Consider the following 23,975-nt stretch of genomic DNA (forward strand, 5'->3'; position numbering starts at 1 on the left):
GGATTCCAAAGCTAAATTTAGGTTTTGGTAAGCAGAAAACCTTTCATGTTGAGTTGGTAGAAATTATTATGTTAGGTATAGCGCAATGGTTAAGAGTGCAGGGGCAGGCCCGGCGTGGTGGCTCACGCCTGTAATCCTGGCACTCTGAGAGGCCGAGGTGGGCAGATCGCTCAAGGTCAGGAGTTCGAGACCAGCCTGAGCAAGAGTGAGACCCCGTCTCTACTAAAAATAGAAACAAATTATCTGGCCAACTAAAAATATATATAGAAAAAAATTAGCCAGGCATGGTGGTGCATGCCTGTAGTCCCAGCTACTTGGGAGGCTGAGGCAGTAGGATCGCTTGAGCCCAGGAGTTTGAGGTCGCTGTGAGCTAGGCTGACCACTCACTCCAACCCGGGAAACAGAGCGAGACTCTGTCTCAAAAAAAAAAAACAACAAAAAACAAAACAAAACAAAGAGTGCAGGGTCAGAACACCAAGTTTCTAATTGTGACCCTGCCACTTAATAGCTGTGTGACCTTGGGAAAGTTACCTCTCTGTGTCTTAGTCTCTGTATCTATAAACCAGGACTGATACTACTACCTAGTTTTAAAAATTGTTTGTAGAATTAAATGAGTTAATACATACAAACAGTATTTAATAAGTGGTTGCTTCTGCTCATCTTTTTTCTTATTTTGATAATTATTATTCTAGACATTAAAGCAAGTACTTAGGATAGATTTTTGTTTGTTTTTATAATTTGCCTTCAACTTCATTGAGTTAAATTACTGAAATTAAATTTTTGTGTTTTTTATTCAGGGACTCATTTTAGTCTCTAGTTACCATGTCATGTGGTAAAGTGAAGCATGAGTAGTATATTTCAGAATCTACAGACTTCTGGTGTACTTTACTTAGCAACATCAAAAATCCTCCAATTTTTGTGTAGAAAAGTAGGATCTAAATTTTTACAGAACTCTTTATTTTCTTCATTTGTAAATGAATGGATTGGCCTACTCTAAGCTTCTTTCTACCTTAAAAACAATATGATTCTGTGAGAACAAGAAAGAAGTCCCTCTCTCCCTTCTCATGTAATTTTTTATATGTTGATATAAATCATACCATCAGAGGCCTGTTGTTCGTTTCTTACTCTTTCATCTCTTATTTGAAATTGAAATTCCACTCAATGAGGTAAAACATTTTTTAACTGTAATATTTAAAGTTGTTGACCTAACCCTTCATGATTTCTGAACAGCAGTTTGGACAATTTCAAAATCTTCTACACACAGAACAAATTACCAATCCCCAACTCATTGCCATTGAATTAAAAGAATGGGATTATTGGTGAATAATTTTGTACAATGGCCAAGTTCATATATTGTTAATTATAAGACTAAGAATATTGACTTTATCTTTTGGTAACTTCTAGATACATGACAATCAGCTGACATCCCTTCCTTCTGCTATAGGAGAGCTAGAAAATCTTCAGAAACTTAATGTCAGGTAAAATTTAAGCTTATTTATTTCTAATATTGCTATTATAAATATAATAAATATAATATTCTTTCAGTTTTTTCCTAACATTAGAAAATATCTTTGTGTTATCGTAGAAAGTAGTTAAAGCAGAATAAAAACCTTAAGTTTTTAATTTGTCTGTATATTTGGTTTTAGAATTGCCTACATGTTTTCTGGTTTTCTGAATTTAAGGCCAGTTGATTTTTAAAAAATGCTTTTGTATTATTTTTATGAAGCAACTTTTCGTGGTGGTTATTTTAGTAAACCCCTTTGCTTTTATCTCAACTTTTAAGTTAGCTTGATAGTCTAAAAAGTATCTAGGTATTAAACAGTAAGAAAGAAATTAAAACTATTCTTTCATTAATGATGAAAAATTTCATGGCTTTTATTAGTAGTGGTTTTTAAACTTTTCCAAGGACTCCTGGGATTCTGTGGACATATTTCTAGTACTATCATGGATAGGTACATGGGATGTTAGGCAGCTAAGGCTCTAGCTAACTCTGTTTGCCCTCTAATACACACCCAAACTTTTAAGAAAGAATAACTTTGCCTTTTCTGTGTTATATAGACACAGATTATGGGAAAGGAGATCAAGGGAGATATCATTTGAGAGAAGAAACAAACAGTTTAAGTACTTACAACATAGTTTGAAAAATTGTGCCTTATAAAATAGACATGGTACTATTTAACATAGTGAAATCTATTTTCCGGAGGTAAGCTAAGTAGTTAGAGGAAAAATAGTCCTTCAAATCACAGTCCTCATTTGGGGAAAAAATGTAAAATTACCATAAATCAGTAAAAATATCTACACATAAAAAGGTACTGATTGTTTAGAACTATGTTAAAGCCTCTTCAGCCCTTACAAGTCAAAGGAATAAGAGTAAGGAGAGTTGAGAGGAAGAGAAGAGGGAGTAAATACAGAGTGGGTATGGCTTTAGCTTTAGATTCCAAAACTTAAGAGTATGAATCTTAGAATGGAGTAATTAGGTAAGAAAAAGAGGAGGAAATATATAGCTAGAATTATATATCTGTCCAACTATATCCTTATCAAATATGCAGAGATTTCAGCTAAGTAACCAACAGTAATATCTGACTTTTAACAGTTTTATTGGTTCTTATTTTAGAAGACAACTATAGGCTTTTTTGTTCCAGCTAGTTTTATTCTAATGTAATTTAGGGTTATTGCAAGCCGCTTATATTTCTCATTTCCTCCCTGTTATTTGTGAAGTAACTCTATGTGGCATGAAAACAGAGTGGAATTTATAAATGAATAGCTAAGTTGTGATAAACCTAGGAACTAGTTCAGTTGTCTCTTAATTATCAGGCAGTATATCACTCCCAGTGATTTAGGACTTTTCCTACATCGTTAAGCTGAATATCTGTACAGAAGGGCTAAATTGAAAAGTTAAGACCAAGCACAAGGAAGAGTGGAATTGTATATTACATTCAACTTGACATACCAGATCCTCAAAAACAACTAGCTGTTTTTGCCCTGAATGCGAGGTTTAAAACCTAATTTACGTATAAGATGTAACTCCGTTATGGTGTGTGTGTACATATTTTGCCAAAATTCTAAATGTTAGATACAGTATAAAAAATTGAGTCCTATATGTCATTTCCCATTACATGTAAAATTATGAGTTCATTATAAGCAAGTTTCAAAAGTCCACAAGTTATTCATGTTTGGTTAAAAACCTTTATTTCTTTGTTGTTTTTTTTGAAACCCTAATTTGGTTACTTTCGATTACTGTTATTTTAATGAGTGTAAATTTTTACGGTGTGAATTTTGAGAGGAACTTAAATGAAACCATATTTCATTTTTGTAATGAGCCCATGTAGTTGGTTAGCAAAAATGCCTTTTATAAGTATTTATTGTGTTGTCACTAAATTATTCAGCATCTATTTTATCAATCAATAGCCATAACAAACTGAAAACACTCCCTGAAGAAATTGCAAACCTAAGAAATCTGAAGGGGCTGTATCTCCAGCATAATGAACTAACTTACATATCAGAGGGATTTGAACAACTTTCCAATTTAGAAGATTTAGTAAGTTGTTATTTTCCAATTTTTGTATAATTTGGGGCTGGTGGAGTTTTTCATCAAGCTGAGATTTGTGTATATCGTTGAAATTGTGGGAACACGGACAGCTGATTTTATGAGTCGATTATCAGAAACTGCATTTCAATTAGATTGCTAAAATAGTAATTGTAAATTTGTTTTTATTACATTATGAAATCAACTTTAAGTTTTAATTAAGGAACAGAGTTTGGGAAAGGTGCAATGAGAATGACCTTGTTACTCAGAGGTTTTTACAGCTTAGCAGAAATAGAGGAGATCTTTATCATATACCAATTATCTTTTCTATACTCATTCCCATTTCCTCCTTTGTATTATCAGTGGCCCTCTTGCCTTCTGAGTTTCCAGATAATATTAATGCCTTCAAGGCCTGCCTTTTCCCTATTTTTCAAAATAGCCACATACCCTAAAAAACTTTTTATTCCATCTGTTTCACTTATCTTAAATAGAGATAGTCATAAACCAGTACAAATATTATTTTATCATATTATTAAAAATAAAGCAGGGTATGGTACTGCACACCTGTCATCCTAACTGCTGGGAGGCTGAGGTGGGAGAATCACTTTAGACCAAAAGTTCAAGGTTATAGTAAAGCCATAATCATGCCACTGCACTCCGACTTGAAGACAGAGTGAGATCTGTCTCTAAGTAAAAAAATAAAAAATAAAAAAATAAATATAATAATAAAAACAATAGGCACTTTGCTTTGTGCTTTACATATGGCAAAGTGGTAGTTTTATTCCCTTATTGTATTGGGGATACAGTATCTTACTGTTAGGTTTCCTTGATAAGGAATATTGTATATTGCACAATTGTATAAATGATAAAGAAGGCTTATTAAAAAATACGTAATTGTATCCCAAATAAGAAACTAAGGCTTCTAAAAAAAAGGAAATTTGTCAAAAGTCACGCATGACTAGTTGCATGATTAGTAAGTAACGAAATCAGGATTTGAACATGTCAATTTGACTCCAAAATCACATCTCTTTTTTCTACTTTACCACCAAAGAAATATGATTCCACTGTAAGCTATATCATCTGAAAGACTTTAGCTATATTAGATCAGAAATACTAATATATAATATCCACTCCACATAATTGATATTGCATTCTTATTCTTTTCCCTTTTACATGTTTTAGAAAACTCATGCTATTTCTGCATTAAATTTTATTTTTTATTAAAGGAAAAATTAACTCCTTTTATTTCAATTTTTTCTGTATGTACATCCTGCTTGATATTTCCCTTATCTGCTCTAGTGTTTGAAATCAAAATATATCCCCTTGTCAACCATTCCTTCAGTATCTCTTTGTCTTTCAATCTCATCAGATTGAAAATAAAGTTTGGAAAGTAAAAGGCATAGATAGATACAATAAATGGCAAAGGAGGGAGCCATCAGACTTTTTAATAAAGTTAATGGTAGGAGATAGCAATTGATGTATAAAAAAGAATCCATTTAGAGTTGAAAGTTGAAAGAAAACCTTATAATAAAAGAAGTTTCCAGTGTCCCCTTTGTAGGTTCCTGGAGCGTCATTTGCATAATGAAAAGACATTTCTTTTGAGAAATGTGTTCTAAGGACTCGGTATCAAATAAGTCGCCTATAATCCTAGGGCTTTGCGGGGCTGAGGTGGGAAGAGAGGTGGGAGGATTCCTTGAGGCCAGGAGTTCTAGTCCAGCCTGGGCAACATAGCACGACTGTCTCTACAAAAAAATTTAAAAAATTGCCAAGGGTGGTGTAGCATACCTGTAGTCCTCCCTACTTGAGAGGCTGAGGCCGAAGGATTATTCCAGCCCAGGAGTTCAAGGCTCCAGTGAGCTATGATCATGCCACTGTACTTCAGCCTGGGTGACAGAGAGAGACCCTGTCTCTAAAAAAACAAACAAACAAAAGCAAGAAATCATAAATAAGCAACAATATATTAAACAGATTAAAGGTATAAGCACCTATAATCATTTAACTAGTAATATTTCTTAAAGTTATATAAAAACTGCTTAGCATAATGGTACTTCATAAATGTTAAAGGAATGACTCGGCATAAATATAGATTAATTTATATACAGCACACTTAAGTTTTATACCTAACTTAATTATTAGCCACAATAAATATTTAAATTTTTATTAGTAATTCTGTCTAGAATTTAGAGGGGGGTTTATTAGAATGATTTGTGTTTTTAAAAATGTTTTGAGAATTTCTGAATTTTGTTAGTAACTTTTTAATTTAAGCTTTTTACTTTGCAAAAATTTTAGATTAATAGAAAAGTTATAAATATAACAAAAGAGTTCTTGTGTCCCCTTCACCCAGCTTCCAGTAATGTTAACATTTTATATGTTATACCACAGGACATTTGTAAAAACTCAGAAATTCACACTGGTACAATACTAATTAAACGACATTTTATTCAGATTTCCACAGTTTTTCCACTAACATAATTTTTTGGTTCCAGAATCCAATCCAGGATACCAAATTGCATTTAGTGTCAGTAACTTTTGATATTTCAAAATATTTATTTATTAGCAATGTCTTCATTATTACAGTTTTTAGTATTAGAGTTGTAGATTATGTTATGTCATATGTTGCAGATCAGCAGTACCCAGGGACCATTTTCATGGAAGACAATTTTTCCACAGACTAGGGGTGGGGGTGGGAGATGGCTTCGGGATGATTCAAACACATTACATTTATTGTGTACTTTATTTCTATTATATTACATTGTAATATATAATGAAATAATTATACAACTCGCCATAAGTTGGGGACCCCTGTTATACATTATGATAATATTGTGTTATGATAATCACAACAGTATGTTTTTTAAAATTTGAGCTGATCCAGCATTTTTACCTTTTTCTATCTTCTCAGTTTATTCAGAGTCACAAAATGCAGTTGTTGAAAGGTACACTAAATGAAACTATTAGAGAACAGTTCCTTTAAGTTATTTTTTATATAATAATTCATTATTGCCATTGGCCCTACTTCACACTTTGCTAATAGCTAGTGGAGCACTCTTCACCTAATTTGAGTGTTATAACTATTTGAGTTTTATAAAAATTACCTGACTCATAACAATGTCTTTTGAAGGGAGATTCAAAGAAAAGTTCTCATGTAACTGTTTAAAGACAAAACAAACATAACATTTTAAAGAAACATTCAATATAGAGAATAATTAACCAAACTTGAATGAGTGAAAAGTAAAGAGTAGACTTCTGGTGTTAGTCAAAGCAGATTAGCTGAGGTCAGCTAAAGAACCAAGAGAAAACATTTTTTTTTCCTCAAAAATTTAAAAGGCCATTTGTCAGCTTTATTTTTCTTTCTTTCAGGAATTTTTCTTTTTTTCAGAAATTTTTCTGTCTTGCAAAGGGTGTTTTTCATTTCATATAAAGTTTATCAGTAATGTATCTAATTCATCATAGGTACTCAATAAATATTCGATGAATGGATTTATGCATTGAAAACATGATGCATGATATAGCATGCCTTAGTTGTAACAGAAACTTTTATGTGAAATATTTTTGAGGTCAGAATTCATTCTAATTCCTGTCTACTTCATTGATGGGCACATAGTGGGCCTGCAGATGTTGAAAAAGAATATTGGAATGAGTGATGATGTGTGAAACTGTCAGTGAAAGAGAGTTATAGTGCTTAACACCTCTGAAATAGTTTTTTGGTTGCAATTCCTTCAAAATTTTGAAATCCTAGAAGTTAGGCCACCAATGGTGGCGTGCACCTGTAGTCCCAGCTACTTGGGAGGTTGAGGTGGGAGGATTGCTTGAACTCAGCAGTTTGAAACCAGCCTGGGCAAGACTCAGTCTCTAAAAAAAAAATAAAAATTTTGAAATCCCCTTTGGGGATCATTTTTTTTTAATATACTCATTCATTATTTCTGTTTCTTTTTAAAGGATCTTTCGAATAATCGTCTTACAACTGTTCCTGCTAGTTTTTCTTCTCTATCCAGTCTGGTGCGACTCAATCTTTCCAGTAATCAACTGAAGAATTTGCCAGCAGAAATAAGTAGAATGAAAAGTAAATCTTTTCTATTTAAAAAATACATTATTTTGAAGTTGGTGCAACTTGCGTTTAGAAAAATAATTTTTAATACACTTACAGAGAAATAAAGTAATAGATTTTTATGGTGGTAAATGCAAGTGATAGCAACTAGTTAGATTTTCTCCAGACCATTATTTTCTAGCAACTGCCTAAAAAAATTAGCTTTATAAAGATACTTAGGCATATCAAAAAGAAGAAAAGAAAATATAATCTTAAAATTACATACCTGAGAAACTGATTAAGGTTTTGAGCTATGCTGTCTCTTCATTCATTCATGAAGAGGCTATTCCCCTCTCATAGGTGAATCCATCTGTGATATAATGATTACATTATATATTATAGCTGTAGCATTCTCCTGGTCCATAAGTGATAATGTCAAGAGATGATCTTGTTTTGTCTGAGTTCCCAGATTGTCAATCTTTTTTTAGAAAAATAAACACAGGCTTAGAAATTATACTGTAAATCATAGAGTTAGAGCTTGAATCCTGACTCCATCCCCATTGCTCTTTCCACTGCTTACTGCTATGTTCTCAGTCAATGCTCTTAAATGCAAACATTTGTGAAAATCATGGTCTCTTAATTCTAAAACAAATTTTTTTAATAGAAAGTTTACTGGATTTGGGATAGATCAGATTGTGACTTTTTCCCTCAATACTCTAGTCAAATAATATATAAATTATTATATTATTAGTTGAAAGTAGTACCACATTTGTTTTGAAAAGCAGTTAGCTTTTTCATATAGCGAAAGAAAAATAATCTAAGGTAGTATATCCAGCCAGTCATGAATTATTTTAAATTTGACGGGCTCTAAGTACAGGAAAATAAGTTGTAAAATGCGTATTGCCTATTCAGATTAGAGAGTTGAAAATGAGTTGTGAAGAATATATATATAGTGGCTATGATAAATGGAAGAATTTGTGATATAGATTAGGGAGAAAACCACTCATTGAAGTCTTAAGGGAAGGAAGAGTTTTACTTTTCCCCATTTTTGTTTTCTGCTTTGCTTTTTAAGAAAGACAGACCTAGGACATAAGAGAGATGCTACAAGTATGGACATTCTTCTAAAGGTGTAGTATAAATTCTTAGCAGGAATGTTAGGTATTAGATAAAGCATGTAATTCAAAAAAAAAAAAATAAAAAGAAAGGAGACAGGGAAAGAGAGAAGGAAGTAGTATAGATGGGTAGAAGAAATCCATACAGAAATCCAAGGCTTTTTGATGAAAAGTCAACTTGCCTCAAATTCAGATGTGTCTGAGCCAGTACTAGTCAGAGTTTCTTAACATCCATTCATACAGTCAGTATGCTTCCATGTTTATATGTCTTTAATTACATTAAGATTTTTCTTTTTAAAGATGCATAATGGGCCGGGCGCTGTGGCTCACACCTGTAATCCTAGCACTCTGGGAGGCCGAGGCGGGTGGGTCGTTTGAGCTCAGGAGTTCGAGACCAACCTGAGAAAGAGTGAGACCCTGTCTCTACTAAAAAATAGAAAGAAATTAGCCAAACAACTAAAATATATACAAAAAGATTAGCTGGGCATGGTGGTGCATACCTGTAGTCCCAGATACTCGGGAGGCTGAGGCAGAAGGATCACCTGAGCCCAGGAGTTTGAGGTTGCTGTGAGCTAGGCTGATGCCACGGCACTCACTCTAGCCTGGGGAACAGAGTGAGACTCTGTCTCAAAAAAAAAAAAAAAAAAGACGCATAATGATTGAGGGAAATGATAATAGTGTACATTTTATTTTAGACTACTTTAGCGGAGTATTAGAGATCTTTGTTTTTTAAATCTATTACAGAGATGACCTGGACTATTATAAAATATTGATTTTAATATTTCTTTTTAATTATAATTAAATGTAAAAAAATTAATGTACATTTATTTTGTTCATTGATATTTGTATATTCTTCATTATTGTGGTGGTATACAATGGCACAGATTCAGAAGTCCTTGTGATTTCTTACACACTCTTTGAAGGTGTATGCAATCAGAAACAAATATTGTTTTCTCTATTAAAGCATTTTCGTTTTTCACTGAATATATATTACAGGATTAAAGCATTTGGACTGTAATTCAAATCTCTTGGAAACTATACCTCCTGAATTGGCTGGCATGGAATCACTAGAATTGCTTTATTTGTGGAGAAATAAATTACGTTTTCTACCAGAATTTCCTTCTTGTAGACTTTTGAAGGTACTATTTAGTTGATTATTAAATAACTATATATTTTCCAAAAGGAAATTATGTAAATGAATTTTTAAAAAGGAGCTAATCTTGTTTTACATTGGGAATATGTATTAGTAGTTATAAGTACTGTGTTTTCCCTATGTTAATATTTTGTAGAATTTTAATAACACTGCTGACATTAATGATTTTTTCAGCAACAAATGTTTTAAAAGAAATAATTAAAAAAATAGAGATTTGTCCATTCATCTAGTAAGTAATTTATAACTGGAGAAGTAGTATTAATAGATAATGAGGCTAAAATGGTCAGTTGGGGCCGTACTGTAGGAAGGAGTATGGGAATATGTATGTAATTCTGTAAGTTGCCACCTCTCACATTTAGCTGATCATAATCAAGTCTGTTTAAAATTAATTTATTTTCTTTTGGCTTTAAGTATATAGCATTATATTGTCTTCCAAATTTGACATGCTTTGCTTTCCTTTATATATACCTTTATGCATCAGTGTTAAAAGAGTTTCTTTTAAACAGAATGGTGACAGTGATAGTAAGAACTGAAAAGTTTTTCTTTAATAAGGTTGATTAATTTTTTCATCTGATAGTTGTAGATTCTCTTAATGGGAAATCAGTATATGATTAGAGTATAGTCACTAATGAAAATGTTAAATAACAAACTGATTACGGTTGATCTTTAAACAATGTGGGGGTTTTGGGCACTGACCCCTGTGTGGTTGAAAATCCATGTATAACTTTTGACTCCTCAAAAATTTAACTGCTAATAGCCTACCGTTCACCTGAAGCCTTACTGATAACATGATCAGTCGATTAACACATATTTTGTGGGTTATATTTATAACATGTATTCTTACAATAAAGTAGGCTGGAGAAAAAATGTTATTAAGAAAATCATAAGGAAGAGAAAATACATTTACAGTTCTGTATTTATCGATACCATAAGTTTATATCATCTGTTTACAAGATTAATGTCTTTCTGAAAATGGTGGGCAACCTCAGCTACAGACCTCATTCTATGGTGTGTTTCAAGCAATGTTACGACATTTCTCTCCTTCTTGGTAGACTTTCAGCATCTTGTATGGGTGCCATGATGTTATTCAAGGTTTACAATATTGGTAGTAAACACAATGAAAAATACATGAGAGACCTTTCTCTGTGATACACAATATACTGAAGAGGTGAACTACTCACATGGAGATGATTAACCACGAAAAAATACATGAGAGACCTTTCACTGTGATACACAATATACTGAAAAGGTGAACTACTCTCATGGAGATGATTAGTATCACACAGTGTTTTAAGCAAATACTATCAGTGCTTGAGCTCACTGCTATAACCATAAGAGGTGGCTACCAAATTATTACAGTAGTACAATATGTACTACAGTTAATTTTATGCAGTTAGGACTTAATACTGCATCTTTATGTTTGTTTATATTTCTTTCGACTGAATGGTACCACATATGGTCTATAAGTGTGTCTGTAAGTTTTAATACATTTTAACTTTTAAAAATAAATTTGTATGATTTTATGGTAGTAAATGATAAAATAGACTAGTATCTACATATGTGCATACATGACATACCTAACTTTTTCTGAATTTTTTCAGTATTGCTAGGCTGTGTGGTTCATCTGCGAGTTTTTCAAATTGTCACAAATCTCCCCCAAATTTTTCAATATATTTATTGAAAATAATTTGCATATAGGAGGGCGCGCACAATTCGAATCCCGTTGTTCAAGGGTCAGCTGTATAATATGAATAACTTTTTAAAATTGGTATCGCTTTGTTTTGAAACTAATTTTTCATCAGTATAGTTTTGGATTTGTATTTTTATTCTATAAATGTAATTATTAAATCATTTCTCTGCTTTGGCTTTGTAAACTTGATATTTCTGCCAGATTCAACCTTTAATTATTTTTAAATTGCCAGAAAATTCTTGAAAGTTTTCTCTTTTGCTATTTTCCTTTAGTTGTAAGATAGCTTAAATGTAACTGAAAATTTAAACACCTTGGTGATTAGGAAGTTGTATCTTTTCTATGGCTTTTTCAATAATTTGAAATTAAGAGTACCCACAATTTTATACTCATTATTTAGTATAAAATTGAATACAGAAATACACATAACCAATCTTTGGTTTTGTAGGAATTGCACGTAGGTGAAAACCAGATTGAAATGTTAAGGGCAGAACATCTTAAGCATCTGAATTCTATCCTTGTGCTAGACCTGAGGGATAACAAGTTAAAATCTGTTCCAGATGAAATTACACTGCTGCAGTCTTTGGAAAGGCTTGACCTAAGCAACAATGACATTAGCAGGTAAGTTTAAAGATCAGATGCATAGAAATTATATTTATGTGTAGTTTTAATTCATAAATTAAAATATTTTTAAAAAGCATGAGAGGCCGGGCGCGGTGGCTCACGCCTGTAATCCTAGCACTCTGGGAGGCCGAGGCGGGTGGATCGCTCGAGTTCAGGAGTTCGAGACCAGCCTGAGCAAGAGCGAGACCCTGTCTCTACTAAAAATAGAAAGAAATTATCTGGCCAACTAAAATATATATAGAAAAAATTAGCCGGGCACGGTGGCGCATGCCTGTAGTCCCAGCTACTCGGGAGGCTGAGGCAGTAGGATCACTTAAGCCCAGGAGTTTGAGGTTGCTGTGAGCTAGGCTGATGCCACGGCACTCACTCTAGCCAGGGCAACAAAGTGACACTCTGTCTCAAAAAAAAAAAAAAAAAAAAAAAAGCATGAGAGTTTTTTTTTTAACTGAATTCACTAAATATTGATTGAGCAGGGATCATGTGCAGATAAAGAAAGATTAATCAGATTTTTTTTGGCAGCAAGCTTTATATGCTAACAGAAGCAGATGTATTTACAAATTACTTTAACCCACTAGAACTAAACTCTAGGAAGCCTGGGTTTTTATTTGTTTTGTTCACTGCTCTACATCCAACTACTTGATCAGTGCCTCAACACATAGAAGGTGCCTGATAAATATTTGTTGAATTTGTTAAATGAATGCAAAGCCATAAAAGAGATATAAAATGCTTTGGGGGCTTAAAGGATTTATAGAAATCATGATTTACTGAGAGGAATTAGAACAGACTGCATAGAAGAAATAACTTTTTTAGATGATCTTCAAGACTAGAATTAGAGTGAGGTGAGTTAACTGCCTAGAGCACAAAATTTAAGAACATATTCACTTTCAGAGTCATGCCTCACCTGAGTCCCACCGTAATGCTAGGATTTTCAAGTGCACATTTAAGGTAGTGAGAATGATTCTCTTTGCAAAAGGAAACAGCACAAAGCTTTGAGAATTCTAAATAGGGTACAAGAAGGGAGACTGTGAGAATTCAGGGCTTGGAAAGTTAGTTGAGACCATGTGGAAGAAGGCCTTGAAATGCCTTTGAAGAGTTAGTTTTCATAGTTAAGAGGTAGGGAGCTATAGAAAAATTATGAAAAGAACTAATTTGATCATAGTCTCATTTTAAGAAATACATTGGTGGTAGTGGGTTGGATATTTGGATAGGAGTGGTTTTGTATGTGGGAAATCTAAATAAAACTCTATTAGATTAATCTCATAATATTTATCACTAAGAAGCACTTGCTGTATCCAATTCACTGTATTGATAGCTTTGTAGATTTTTCTCTTATGTAATGAGGACCTGATCTGTGGTGGTAATGGGAATGGAAAGAAGAGGACAAATTTGAGTGGTGTGAGGAGTTGGAATCAAGTACTGTTTAGCAGCTGATAGGCTGTGTTGAAGATGGGGATGAGGAGGGTAGTGAGAAAAGAATCATAAAAAGTTATAGAACCGTAATATTTAGAGATGGAATTATTTTATAGATACAAAAAATAAGACTCAGATTTACCCACTTACCTACGATTATACACCAATTAGGTGTCTGAGGTTTTGAGCTTGGGTGCTGGAAAGACGGGGTATATTCCCAGAAGAAGGAAAGTTAGGCAAAGCAGATTTTTTTGTATGTGTATTTTTTAATAAATATTTTTAAAAATCAGAATTGTTTTCATAATATACATATGGCATATTGACCATAGATTCAAATATTTGGATAGTGACTGTATTTTTTTACTCATATATGACAGAATTAACAAGTGATCTTGATATCCCTAAAAGAGCTTCCTCCTACAAGTAATAGATGAAATACTCTTGCTTCTCATAAATATTGACATATACATTTTTCCCCATTTTTTATTGTCTACTGCATGAAAGCAGTGGAAGGCAAACATTTAAAACAAAACTGAACCTGAATTAAAGAAAGTAATTAGCATAAATATTTCTGATATATATATTCCCCTCTCCAGAGCTCTGGATATAAAGGTCCTAGAACATAATGGCATTTAGTAAATATTATTTTTTTCTTTCCTTAACCCAGTATTTCTGAGGTATTAGATAATTCTGGTCATTTTTCACCCCTCCAGAATCTTCTCTAAAATATTGATTTCCAACAAGGTACTAGAGTATTTTTTATAAAATACTAATTATCAGGTCATTCTTTTGCTTGAAAAGCATTGATGGTTCTTCATTACCATAGCACTATTTCCAAATATAGGTATGTATCAGAGTCACTTGAGAAACAATCAGAAAAAAATACAGATTCTGAGGCACCAATGAACCAGAATCTCTAACAATGAGACCCTAAAATGTGTTTTAGTTTTTGGGTTTTTTTTTTTTTTTTTTTTTTAGATAATTCTTGGGAGGTTTTGATGGTTCTGATCTTCCAACTAGCGATTGGAAACCACTGTCTTATAAGATGAAGTCCAGACTTTTTAGCCTAACTTTCAAGGATGTCTCATAATCATACTTCATTCATTCTCTATCATTTTTCACTCTTACAGGCATCTTGGTCTCTGATTACACTGAATTTTAATAAATAATATTGATCCTTTCTTCATTTTATTCCTTTACCTGCTACCCTAGAATACTCCCTTCTTGCCTCACTGCCCAGTAGAATTTCATTTTTTTTAAGCCCAAGTCCAGGTTTTGCTACTACCTTCTCCCCAACTTGTTTAGCATTTGTTTTATTATATATGTTTTTTAATATCATATTCATTTGTTAGTATGTAACTTACATACAATAAAATTTACCAATTCAAGTATATAGTTTGATGACTTTTCGTAAATGTATACATTCTTGTAACCAAGTCACAGAACAGTGGTCCCCAACCTTTTTGGCATCAGGGACCGGTTTCATGGAAGGCAATTTTTCCACAGACCGGGCGGGGGCAGGTGGGGGCGTGGGTGGGTGGGGGGCAGTTAGGTAGAGCTCAGGTTGTGATGCCAGCGATGGGGAGCAGCTGTAAATACAGATGAAGTTTCCTTCGCTTGCTTGCCTGCTGCTCACCTCCTGCCGTGTGGTGCCTCTGCCCTTCTCTTTTCTGTTTGCTGAATTTCATGGAAGACAATTTTTCCACTGAAGAGGGAAGGCAGGGGCTGGGGCATGGGTGGGAGGGGGTGGGGGACGGGGGTGGGGGGAGAGGGAGTGGCAGAGCTCTCCAGCCCAGCCCCTAACAGGCCACCGGGAGTTGGGGACCGTGGATGTAGGAATTTATGTTTCCCTAAAAAGTTTCCTCATACCTTTTGCTGTCAATTTCCTTTCCATACCCCCAACCCCTGGCAACTACTGATGTACTCTGATATTGCAGTTTTGCCTTTTTAAGAATATCATAGAAATGGAATCACACAGTATATAGTTTTTGTGTCTGGTTTCTTTCATGTATCAAAGTTTTTTGCAATTTATTCATGTGGTTGTGTATATCAGTTCATTCATTTTTAATCGCTGTGTGTTCATTGTACAGATATACCACAGTTCATTCATCTCTTCACTAGTTCGTTGATGGATGTTTGGGTTGTTTTCAATTTTTTACTATTGTGAATGTTTGTGTGCAGGTATCTGTGTGGACATTATTTTCATTTCTCTTGGGTAAACATGCAGGACTGGGTTTGCTTAGTTGTATGGTGAGTGTATGTTTAACTTTAAAAACTCCACTTTCCAAAGTGGTTATACTATTTTATATTCTCATTAACAATGTAAGATAATTCTTATTAATATTTATTATGTTTTCGTTAGCTGTGTATGTGTTTTTCTCCTTTGTTCCATTGAGAACTAGAAGAAAAGAATCTTGTCGTCCCTATAACAATGCCTAGTATTTTGCAGATCCTTAATAAATTTTATTGAGATTAAATATTTATGTATATAAATGGGTTATCTTTTTTGTGCCAAAGATAAAAATGCCTTTCCTTATTGAAGAAAAACGTGAATTGGGTGGTAAAAGATTTTTTTTGTCATCTTTTTTTATTTAGAAAGAATTTCATTTGCTTGCTTGAAGTGCAAAATCAAAACATTTAGTATCATTGAGGATGGCTATGTTGAATCACTTTCATTCAAATTTATATTTTAACATTACTTTTTGGCACTGGACACAATTTAGCAAATGTTTTATTACTCATTCTTTTTTAGCAATCTCAATATGACAATTTTGAAAACAAATCTGGGTTTTCTTTTACATATTTAGCATTTATCTTGAAAGGAAATATTTTAGGTCTGCATTACTTGGCCCTTCTTTGAGACTATTATATGATATATTGTTTGTCAGATGTTGTGAGTTTTATAACTATTTGGTTGGATTATACTTATGTTTAATGTTTTCCCTGAAATCAACTTAATCTTTTATAGTCTGCCCTATTCATTGGGAAACCTTCATTTGAAATTCCTAGCACTAGAGGGAAATCCTTTGAGAACGATTCGAAGAGAAATTATAAATGTAAGTATATTTAGAATTCAGCTCTTTGTTTTTATATTTAAATTCAGACATATATATTGATCTATGAAACTGCAAGATATGTCTTGGTGAATATCTTTGTCTCCACCCTTTTAGAAAGGAACCCAAGAAGTTCTAAAATATCTACGAAGCAAGATTAAAGGTACTTTTTTATTTTCTCCTATATTTTGAAGGATTCATGAAAAGTGGTGAAGTATTCAATATTAATGGTATATAAATTTAGATGCACTTTGGATATAAGTATTTGGAAGAAATAGTATCTGGCAGGTGTGACTCTAGTTCTAAATCCATGTAGGCTATAAGTATACTGAGGTTATAAAAACATCTTTAAACTCTTAATAATGGTGTTCTATCTGTAATCTATTTGAATTGTGTTAGAGCCTACTAATTAGAAAATACCGTAAAAAAGATTCAATAAGTATTTAGTACTTTGAAAAAGGAGCAAATCTTAACTTTTAGGATATAAGATATGGGTTCTATTGACTGGTAAGTATATTGACAGGTATTTGAGTATCTACTCTCCATGCATAGCTTTGCTAAGTTCTGAAAACAATAAAGACAAAACACATTTTTCAGGATATGTTAATTTAGCATGAACATATACCAAAAGTGAAAATAATACTATAAACTTAATTTTTTCACTAGAATTGTGATATATCCCAGTTTTTATTTCATTTCTGTCATTGTAGCATAAACTAAAGCATTAAGAATAAAACCAGTTATTCCAATGTATTGCTGAGTAACAAACTACACCAAAACATTGTGGCTAAACGACTCTATTGGTTATACATAGCGTAGCCAACACTGTATTGCCAGTTAGCATATGTTAAATGAATAAGATAATTGCATACTTGAGCAATTTCTATTTTTTCACCTTGTCCTTCATATAAATTATTAAAATAATTTTCTAAGACTCTTATTTCCTGGTAGTGAAAGAGTTTTGTTTCTTCTCCAGGTATGTTTTCTCCTTTGGAAAAAATTGATTATTCTGACATGAATCAGTTAGAGGTCATGTCAGAATAATCAAATTTTTATGAACACAAAAAACCAGGATAGACTTCATATAAGTTACATTTATGTACAAACATCTCTGTTAAACAACCTGTATCTAAAGATGGGAGAGCAAATCCATGCATATAATTTAATTCTTTCCAGAAATCCACACACACACAAAAATTGATAATGGAAATGTTTTTAGGGTATACATCCATAAATATAGGGAGAATGGGGAAAAAAGAAAATGATAATAAAAATTTGGAAGTTTGGAAAGTAAGCTGTTTGGTCCATTTGGGCTACTATAACAAAATACCTTATACCGTATAATTTATAAACAACAGAAATTTATTGCGCATCATTCTGGAGGCTGAGAAGTCTAAGATCAAAGTGCCAGCAGAATCAGTGTCTAGTGAAGGCCTGTTCCTCATAGATGGCACCTTCTATGTACCCTCACATGGTGAAAGAGCAAAAGGGTGCTAACAAGTTCCCTCAAGCTTCTTTTATAAAGGCACTAATTCTATTCATGAGGGCACACATGACCTAATTACTTTCCAAAGGCCCCCACCTGTTAATATCATTACTTTGAGGTCTAGATTTCAACATATAGATTTTGTAGGAACCCATACATTCAGACCATAGTGTAACTAACTGAACACATGGAGTTAGTAGATTAGAAAGACTTTTGGCTGTTACAGATAATGCTGTGATAAACATTCATGTACAAGTTTCAGTGTGACATACATTTTCATTTCTCTTGGGTATATACCTAGGAATGGTATATTTTTGGGTCATATGATAATAACTCTATGTTTAATCATTTGAGGAACTGCCAGATTTTTTCCCAAAGTGGCTGTACCAATTTACATTCTCATCAGTAGTGTATGAGGGTTCCAGTTTCTCCACATTCTTATCAACATTTGTTATCTGACTTTCTGATTCTGGCCATCCTGGTGGGTGTGAAATGGTATCACACTGTAGCTTTGACTTGCGTTTCCCTGATGAGTAATCATGTAGAGCATCTTTTCATGTGCTTATTGGTCATTTGTACATCTTTGGAGAAATGTATTCAGATCCTGTATTTAGATCCTTTGTGCATTTTTAAATTGGGTTATTTATCCTTTTATTTTTGAACTGTAAGAGTTCTTTATATATTATAGAGACAAGTCTCTTGTCAGATATATAATTTGCAAATATTTTATTACTCTGTGGGTTGTCTTTTCAATTTCTTGATGGTGTCCTTTGAAGCATAAAAGTTTTAATTTTGAAGAAGTCAAATTTTTCTGTTTTTTTCTTTTTCTGCTCATGCTTTTGGTTTTTATATCTAAGAAAGTTTTGCAAAACTCTTAAGTTATGAAGATTTGACCGATATTTTTCTTTTAAAGGTTTTATACTTTTGCTCTTAAATTTAGGGCTTTGATCCATTTTGAGTTAATTTTTATATACAGAGTGAGGTAAGGGGTCAGTTTCACTATTTTGTATGTAGTTATCTAGTTTCTCAGCACCATTTGTTGAAACAGTGTTCTTTCTTCATTGATCAGTCTTAAAATTCCTGTTGAAAATCAGTTGACTAGAAAGGTATTGGTTTATTTCTATACTCTCAATTTTATTCCACTGATAAATATATCTGTCCTATGCCATTTCTACACTGTCTTGATTACCATTGCTTTGTATTAAGTTTTGCAATTGGAAAGTTTGAGTCCTCCTACTTTTTTTTTACCTTTTTCAGGATTGTTTTGGCTACTTTGCATTTCTTACAATTCCAAATGAATTTTAGAATCAACTTGCTAATTTCTACAAAGATAGGGATTGCATTTCTGTAGATCAGTTTGGGAAATATTGCCATCCTAACAATATTAAGTTTTCCATATCATGAACATGGGATTTTTTCCATTTGTTTAGATCTTTAATTTCTTTCATCAATGTTTTGTAGTTTTCAGAATATAAGTTTTGTACTTTCTTAAATTTATTCTTAAGCATTTTATTCTTTTTGATGGTATTAGAAATATAATTGTTTTCTTATTTTTATTTTTATATTGTTCCTTGCAACTGTGTAGGAATACAATGATTTTTATATATTGATCTTATATCCTGCAACCTTAAGAAAACTTTTTATTAGTTCTAATAGTTTTTTAGTGTATTCCTTTGGATTTTCTATATACAAGATTATGTCATCTGCAAATAGAGTTTTACTTCCTTTTTTTCAATCTTGATGCTTTTTATTTCTTTTTCTTGCCTAATTGCCCTGGCTAGACCTCTAGTACAATGTTCAATAGAAGGGCTGAGATTGGACACTTAGGATGAAAGCATCCATTCTTTCATTATTAAGTATCATTAAGTTAGCTGTGGGTTTTTTATAGATGCCCTTTATCATGTTAAGGAAGTTCCCTTCTATTTCTAATTTTGGATTGCATTTATCTTGAAAGAGTGTTGGGTTTTGTCATGCTTTTTGGCATCTATTGAGATGATCATGTGATTTTAAAAATTTCATTAATATACTGTATTATAGTAATTGACTTTCAGAGAATAAACCAACCTTGCATCCATGGGATAAATCCCACTTGGTCATGGCTTATAATTTTTTTTATATGTTGTCAGATATGGTTCTCTAGTATTATGTTGAGGATTTTTATGCCCATATGCAATAGAGTTATTGATCTGTTGTTTTCTTGTGATATTTTTTCTGGTTTGGGTAACAGGATAATATTGGTTATCAGGGGTTCACAACATCCTCGATAAAGATAGGGTCCCCTGGCAGAATGTGTTGCAAGAGATGAAAGAAACAGAAACACAGATGCAGAAATAGCATTTAAAAGAGCAGGGAAATCAGGGGACCACCAGCACTCTGGTGCCAAGGTGGCAGTGACTGAAACCCAGCACTTGCTTTTTATTCTTTCTGCCATGCTGCAAAATACAATGATCTCATGTGAAAAAATCATGGGATACAATGATCAAAGGTCTCGGGGATCCCCCCAAAATCATAAGGTATCCTAGCTAATTTCCTTCTCCTTTCTAGAAGGGAAAAACACATAATTCTTCAGTAGGTACAACACTTTTGATCAAGGTAAACTAATTTTATCCCAAGCTCAAGCTATGTACATGGATATCAATCTTCTAACTTTACTAGCTGTGCCCTTTGATCGAGGAACAAAGAAACTACAGGCTTTTCACTGGGAGACTGGTTTTACGTTAACTGAGGCATTGTGGAGAGAATGGGAGAGAAGCATCTTGGCCCAGTGTTCTAACAATGGAAGCCTGAAGACCCTTGTCCCGGGCTGACATATGGCAATCTACCTCTACTGCCATGAGAAGTCTTCATGTCAGGCCGCTCTGCAGCTTTTCAGGCATGAGACCTCTTAGGCTCTTGAGGTTGGAGCATGCTTTGCTATACTCCCGGATCGCTGATATATGTCCCCCAACTAGGCAGTTAACATCTGCCATTATTTCAGGCTTTTGCTCAGGTAATTCCTTCACCTCCTTTCCTCTCATAGCCTCAGGCATAGCATCCCTGAGTCCCAGTGGTCTCAATCCCATCAATTGGTCTCATAAAATAAGGTGGGAAATGTTCCATCTTCTCCTTTTTGGATGCGTATTTGAAGAATTGGTATTAATTCTTTGAATGTATGGTAGAATTCAACAGTAAAGCCATCTAGGCCTGAGCTTTTCTTTCATACTAGTTTTTTGATCACTGATTTAATCTCTTCATTTAGTATAGGTATACTCAGATTGCCTGCTTCTTCTTGGGTCACTTTTCATAGTTTTTGTCTTTCTAGGAATTTGTTCATTTCACCTAAGTTATTTAATTTGTTGGCATACGGTTGGTCATGGTTCATCCTTTTTATTTTTGTAAGGTCAGTAATAATTTCCTCTCTCTTATTTCTGATTCTAATGTGAGTCTTCTCTCTTTTTTTTTTTTGGCCATACTAGTTAAAATTTTGTCAATTTTGTTAATCTTTCAAAGAACCAGTTTTTCGTTTCACTGATTTTCTCTATTGTTTTTTTATTCTGTCTTTCATTAATTTCCACTGTTATTATTTGTTTCCTTCTAATTGTTTCAGGTTTAGTTTGCTCTTCCTTTTCCATTGTCTTAAAAGTGGAAGGTTAGGTTAGTGATTTGAGATCTTCCTTCTTTCTTGATATAGGCATTTACAGTTATAAATTTCCCTCTAAGCATAACTTTAGCTACAGCTCATAAGTTTGGTATATTGTGTCCTTTCATTTATCTCAGAAGTGTTCTCTAATTTCTCTTTTGATGTCTTCTTTGACTTATTGGTTGTTTAAGAGTGCATTGTTTAATTTCCATTATGTGTTCCTGACATAAAATGTGTTTTGTTTTAAAGTGTATTTTTATCTGATATTAGCATAGCCAGTCCAGCTTTCCTGTAGTTGTCTTATTCCCTGGTTTTCTCCCGTGAGCTAGCTTGCCTACAGTCTAGGCTGTATCTTTAGTAGATCCATGATTCTCATCCCAATTGCATTTTACCACAACCTCCATTGTTTTGGAAAGCCTTCATGCTTTCTTGCAAGTGAAGTCAGTTCCCTTGGGAAGAGATTAGGAGACTATTTCATGGCCTGTTTCTCCACCAGGCAAAATCTCTGAGCCAGGGCTATGGAGCTAGGGGATGGGGACAATGGCAAGCTTCTCTCAGAGTCACACTCCTCTCTAGAATTTGAGCATTCAAAAAAGGGGTAGGCAGTAGCCTTCTCCTTGCTTTGACTCCCCAGTTTGGGAGTCAGGAGAAGAACATTCAGGGCCCCAGTATTCCCAGTGTGCCAAGCCCAAGGTAGAGCCTACTTTCCATGAGTGGGAGTGGCATGGACAAAGGGAGCCCTCACCTCTTCACACTACTCATCAGGATTTAGTGTTAGCAACAGGCATCTGGGGACTGGATAAGAAATACTGACACACCTCCCAGGAAGAAAGTCCTCTGGCTGGGAGCTGGAGGGTGTGAGGAGGAAGGGAACCTTGTGTGCTTGGCAATGTCTTTCTGGAGTGGAGTCTGCCTCCCTGAGCTGGGAGAGGGGAGCGAGGGAGGAGTTTAAGTTCAAATATCACAGACTCACCTCTTACAAAGTTTTTATAGATTTTCTTGAACAGATGTTTCTTCATTTGCTGTTTGCTCTTAGGATCATTTCCAGAGGTTTTAGATGGTTGTTTTTTTTTATACAGTTTCATCAGGTTTTCTGGGGAGCAGGCTAGCAGAGCTCCCCTTGCTGTCATGATGGAAGTGAGACAGAGCAGGCCTCCCAAGCATGGCGATAAGGAAAATCTTGAGTCCCTTCAGGGGAAGTTCCCAGGTACCTGAAACTGAAAAGTTAATGGGCAACCTGACGGGAACAATGGCCCTCTAGACAAGCCAAAGTCATGAGGTCTCTAACATACCTTTGTTTGTTTGTTTTTGATGTCCTGGTGTCAGCTTAGCTCACAGCAACCTCAAACTCCTGGGCTCAGGTGATCCTCTCCCCCCTGCCCGCCTGGTAGCTGGGATTACAAGCGTACACCACCACACCTGGCTAGTTTTTTGTTTCTATTTTTAGTAGAGATGGGGTCTCACTCCTACTCAGGCTGGTCTCAAATTCCTGACCTCAAGCGATCCTCCTGCCTCAGTCTCCCAGAGTGCTAGATTACAGGCATGAGCCACCGTGCCTGGCCTATATGTTCTTGAGTTGTTTTTCAGAAACTCCCACCAAATGGAAAGTGCAGATAAGACGGAACTGAGGAATTGACCTCTGGCTGCCATTCCTTGTTCTAAGTTTCCTTCCATGGGGCCTGTCACAACCATCTTAACATTCCTTTCTGCTAATCCAAGAATCTCTAAATGCACCTATAACCCATAGGCTCTCCCCTGCACTCCCTCTCAGGATAGCCTGCTTTTTTGGACCAGGCCAACATATAACATCTCCATGTATTGATGTACAATCTTGCCTGCCTGAAATGTCCCCCTCCCTTTAAGAACCCTGGCTTGTAGTCATCAGGGAGTTCAGGTCTTAAATATTAGTTGCTGTTCTCCATGCATGGCGCCATGCAATTAAAATGTCACTTCTTCCCGCTACAACTCTCAGCTTCAGTGTCTGGCTTTGCTGTGTTGGAGGAACAGACCCCAGTTTTGGTTGGGTAACAGAAGTTGATCTCTGGGAAGTATATTCTCTATTTGTATTCTATGCAGGAGGGGAACCAAAATTTGGGAAAACTAATAGCCTGCCAAAGTAAGCAATAATTTAAAGCCTACTGGCCAAATGTCAGTAGAATCTTTTACTAGAAACTTCTCCCTATATATCTTTGCCTTCCCCTCAGTTTTTCATAGCCCTTTTTCATTTTTCAGCCCTTTATCTTGTCTCATTCCCTGTTTCTTTTCCTTTTTTTTCTCC

General features: G+C 34.3%; 1 protein-coding gene across 1 annotated transcript in view; it reads left to right on the forward strand.

Annotated features, from left to right (window-relative positions):
* LRRC40 (leucine rich repeat containing 40) overlaps nucleotides 1-23,975 on the forward strand; it is a 53,939-nt gene that overhangs the window by 7,909 nt on the left and 22,055 nt on the right. Inside the window, exons 3-9 of the mRNA XM_045547755.1 lie at nucleotides 1,405-1,478; nucleotides 3,409-3,538; nucleotides 7,466-7,589; nucleotides 9,662-9,804; nucleotides 11,954-12,126; nucleotides 16,508-16,595; nucleotides 16,710-16,755. Coding sequence (XP_045403711.1) covers nucleotides 1,405-1,478; nucleotides 3,409-3,538; nucleotides 7,466-7,589; nucleotides 9,662-9,804; nucleotides 11,954-12,126; nucleotides 16,508-16,595; nucleotides 16,710-16,755 — 778 coding nt within the window. The remainder of the gene's footprint in view (nucleotides 1-1,404; nucleotides 1,479-3,408; nucleotides 3,539-7,465; nucleotides 7,590-9,661; nucleotides 9,805-11,953; nucleotides 12,127-16,507; nucleotides 16,596-16,709; nucleotides 16,756-23,975) is intronic.

The sequence above is a fragment of the Lemur catta genome, chromosome 3 (genome assembly GCF_020740605.2).
Source record: "Lemur catta isolate mLemCat1 chromosome 3, mLemCat1.pri, whole genome shotgun sequence".
Classification (NCBI taxonomy): domain Eukaryota; kingdom Metazoa; phylum Chordata; class Mammalia; order Primates; family Lemuridae; genus Lemur; species Lemur catta.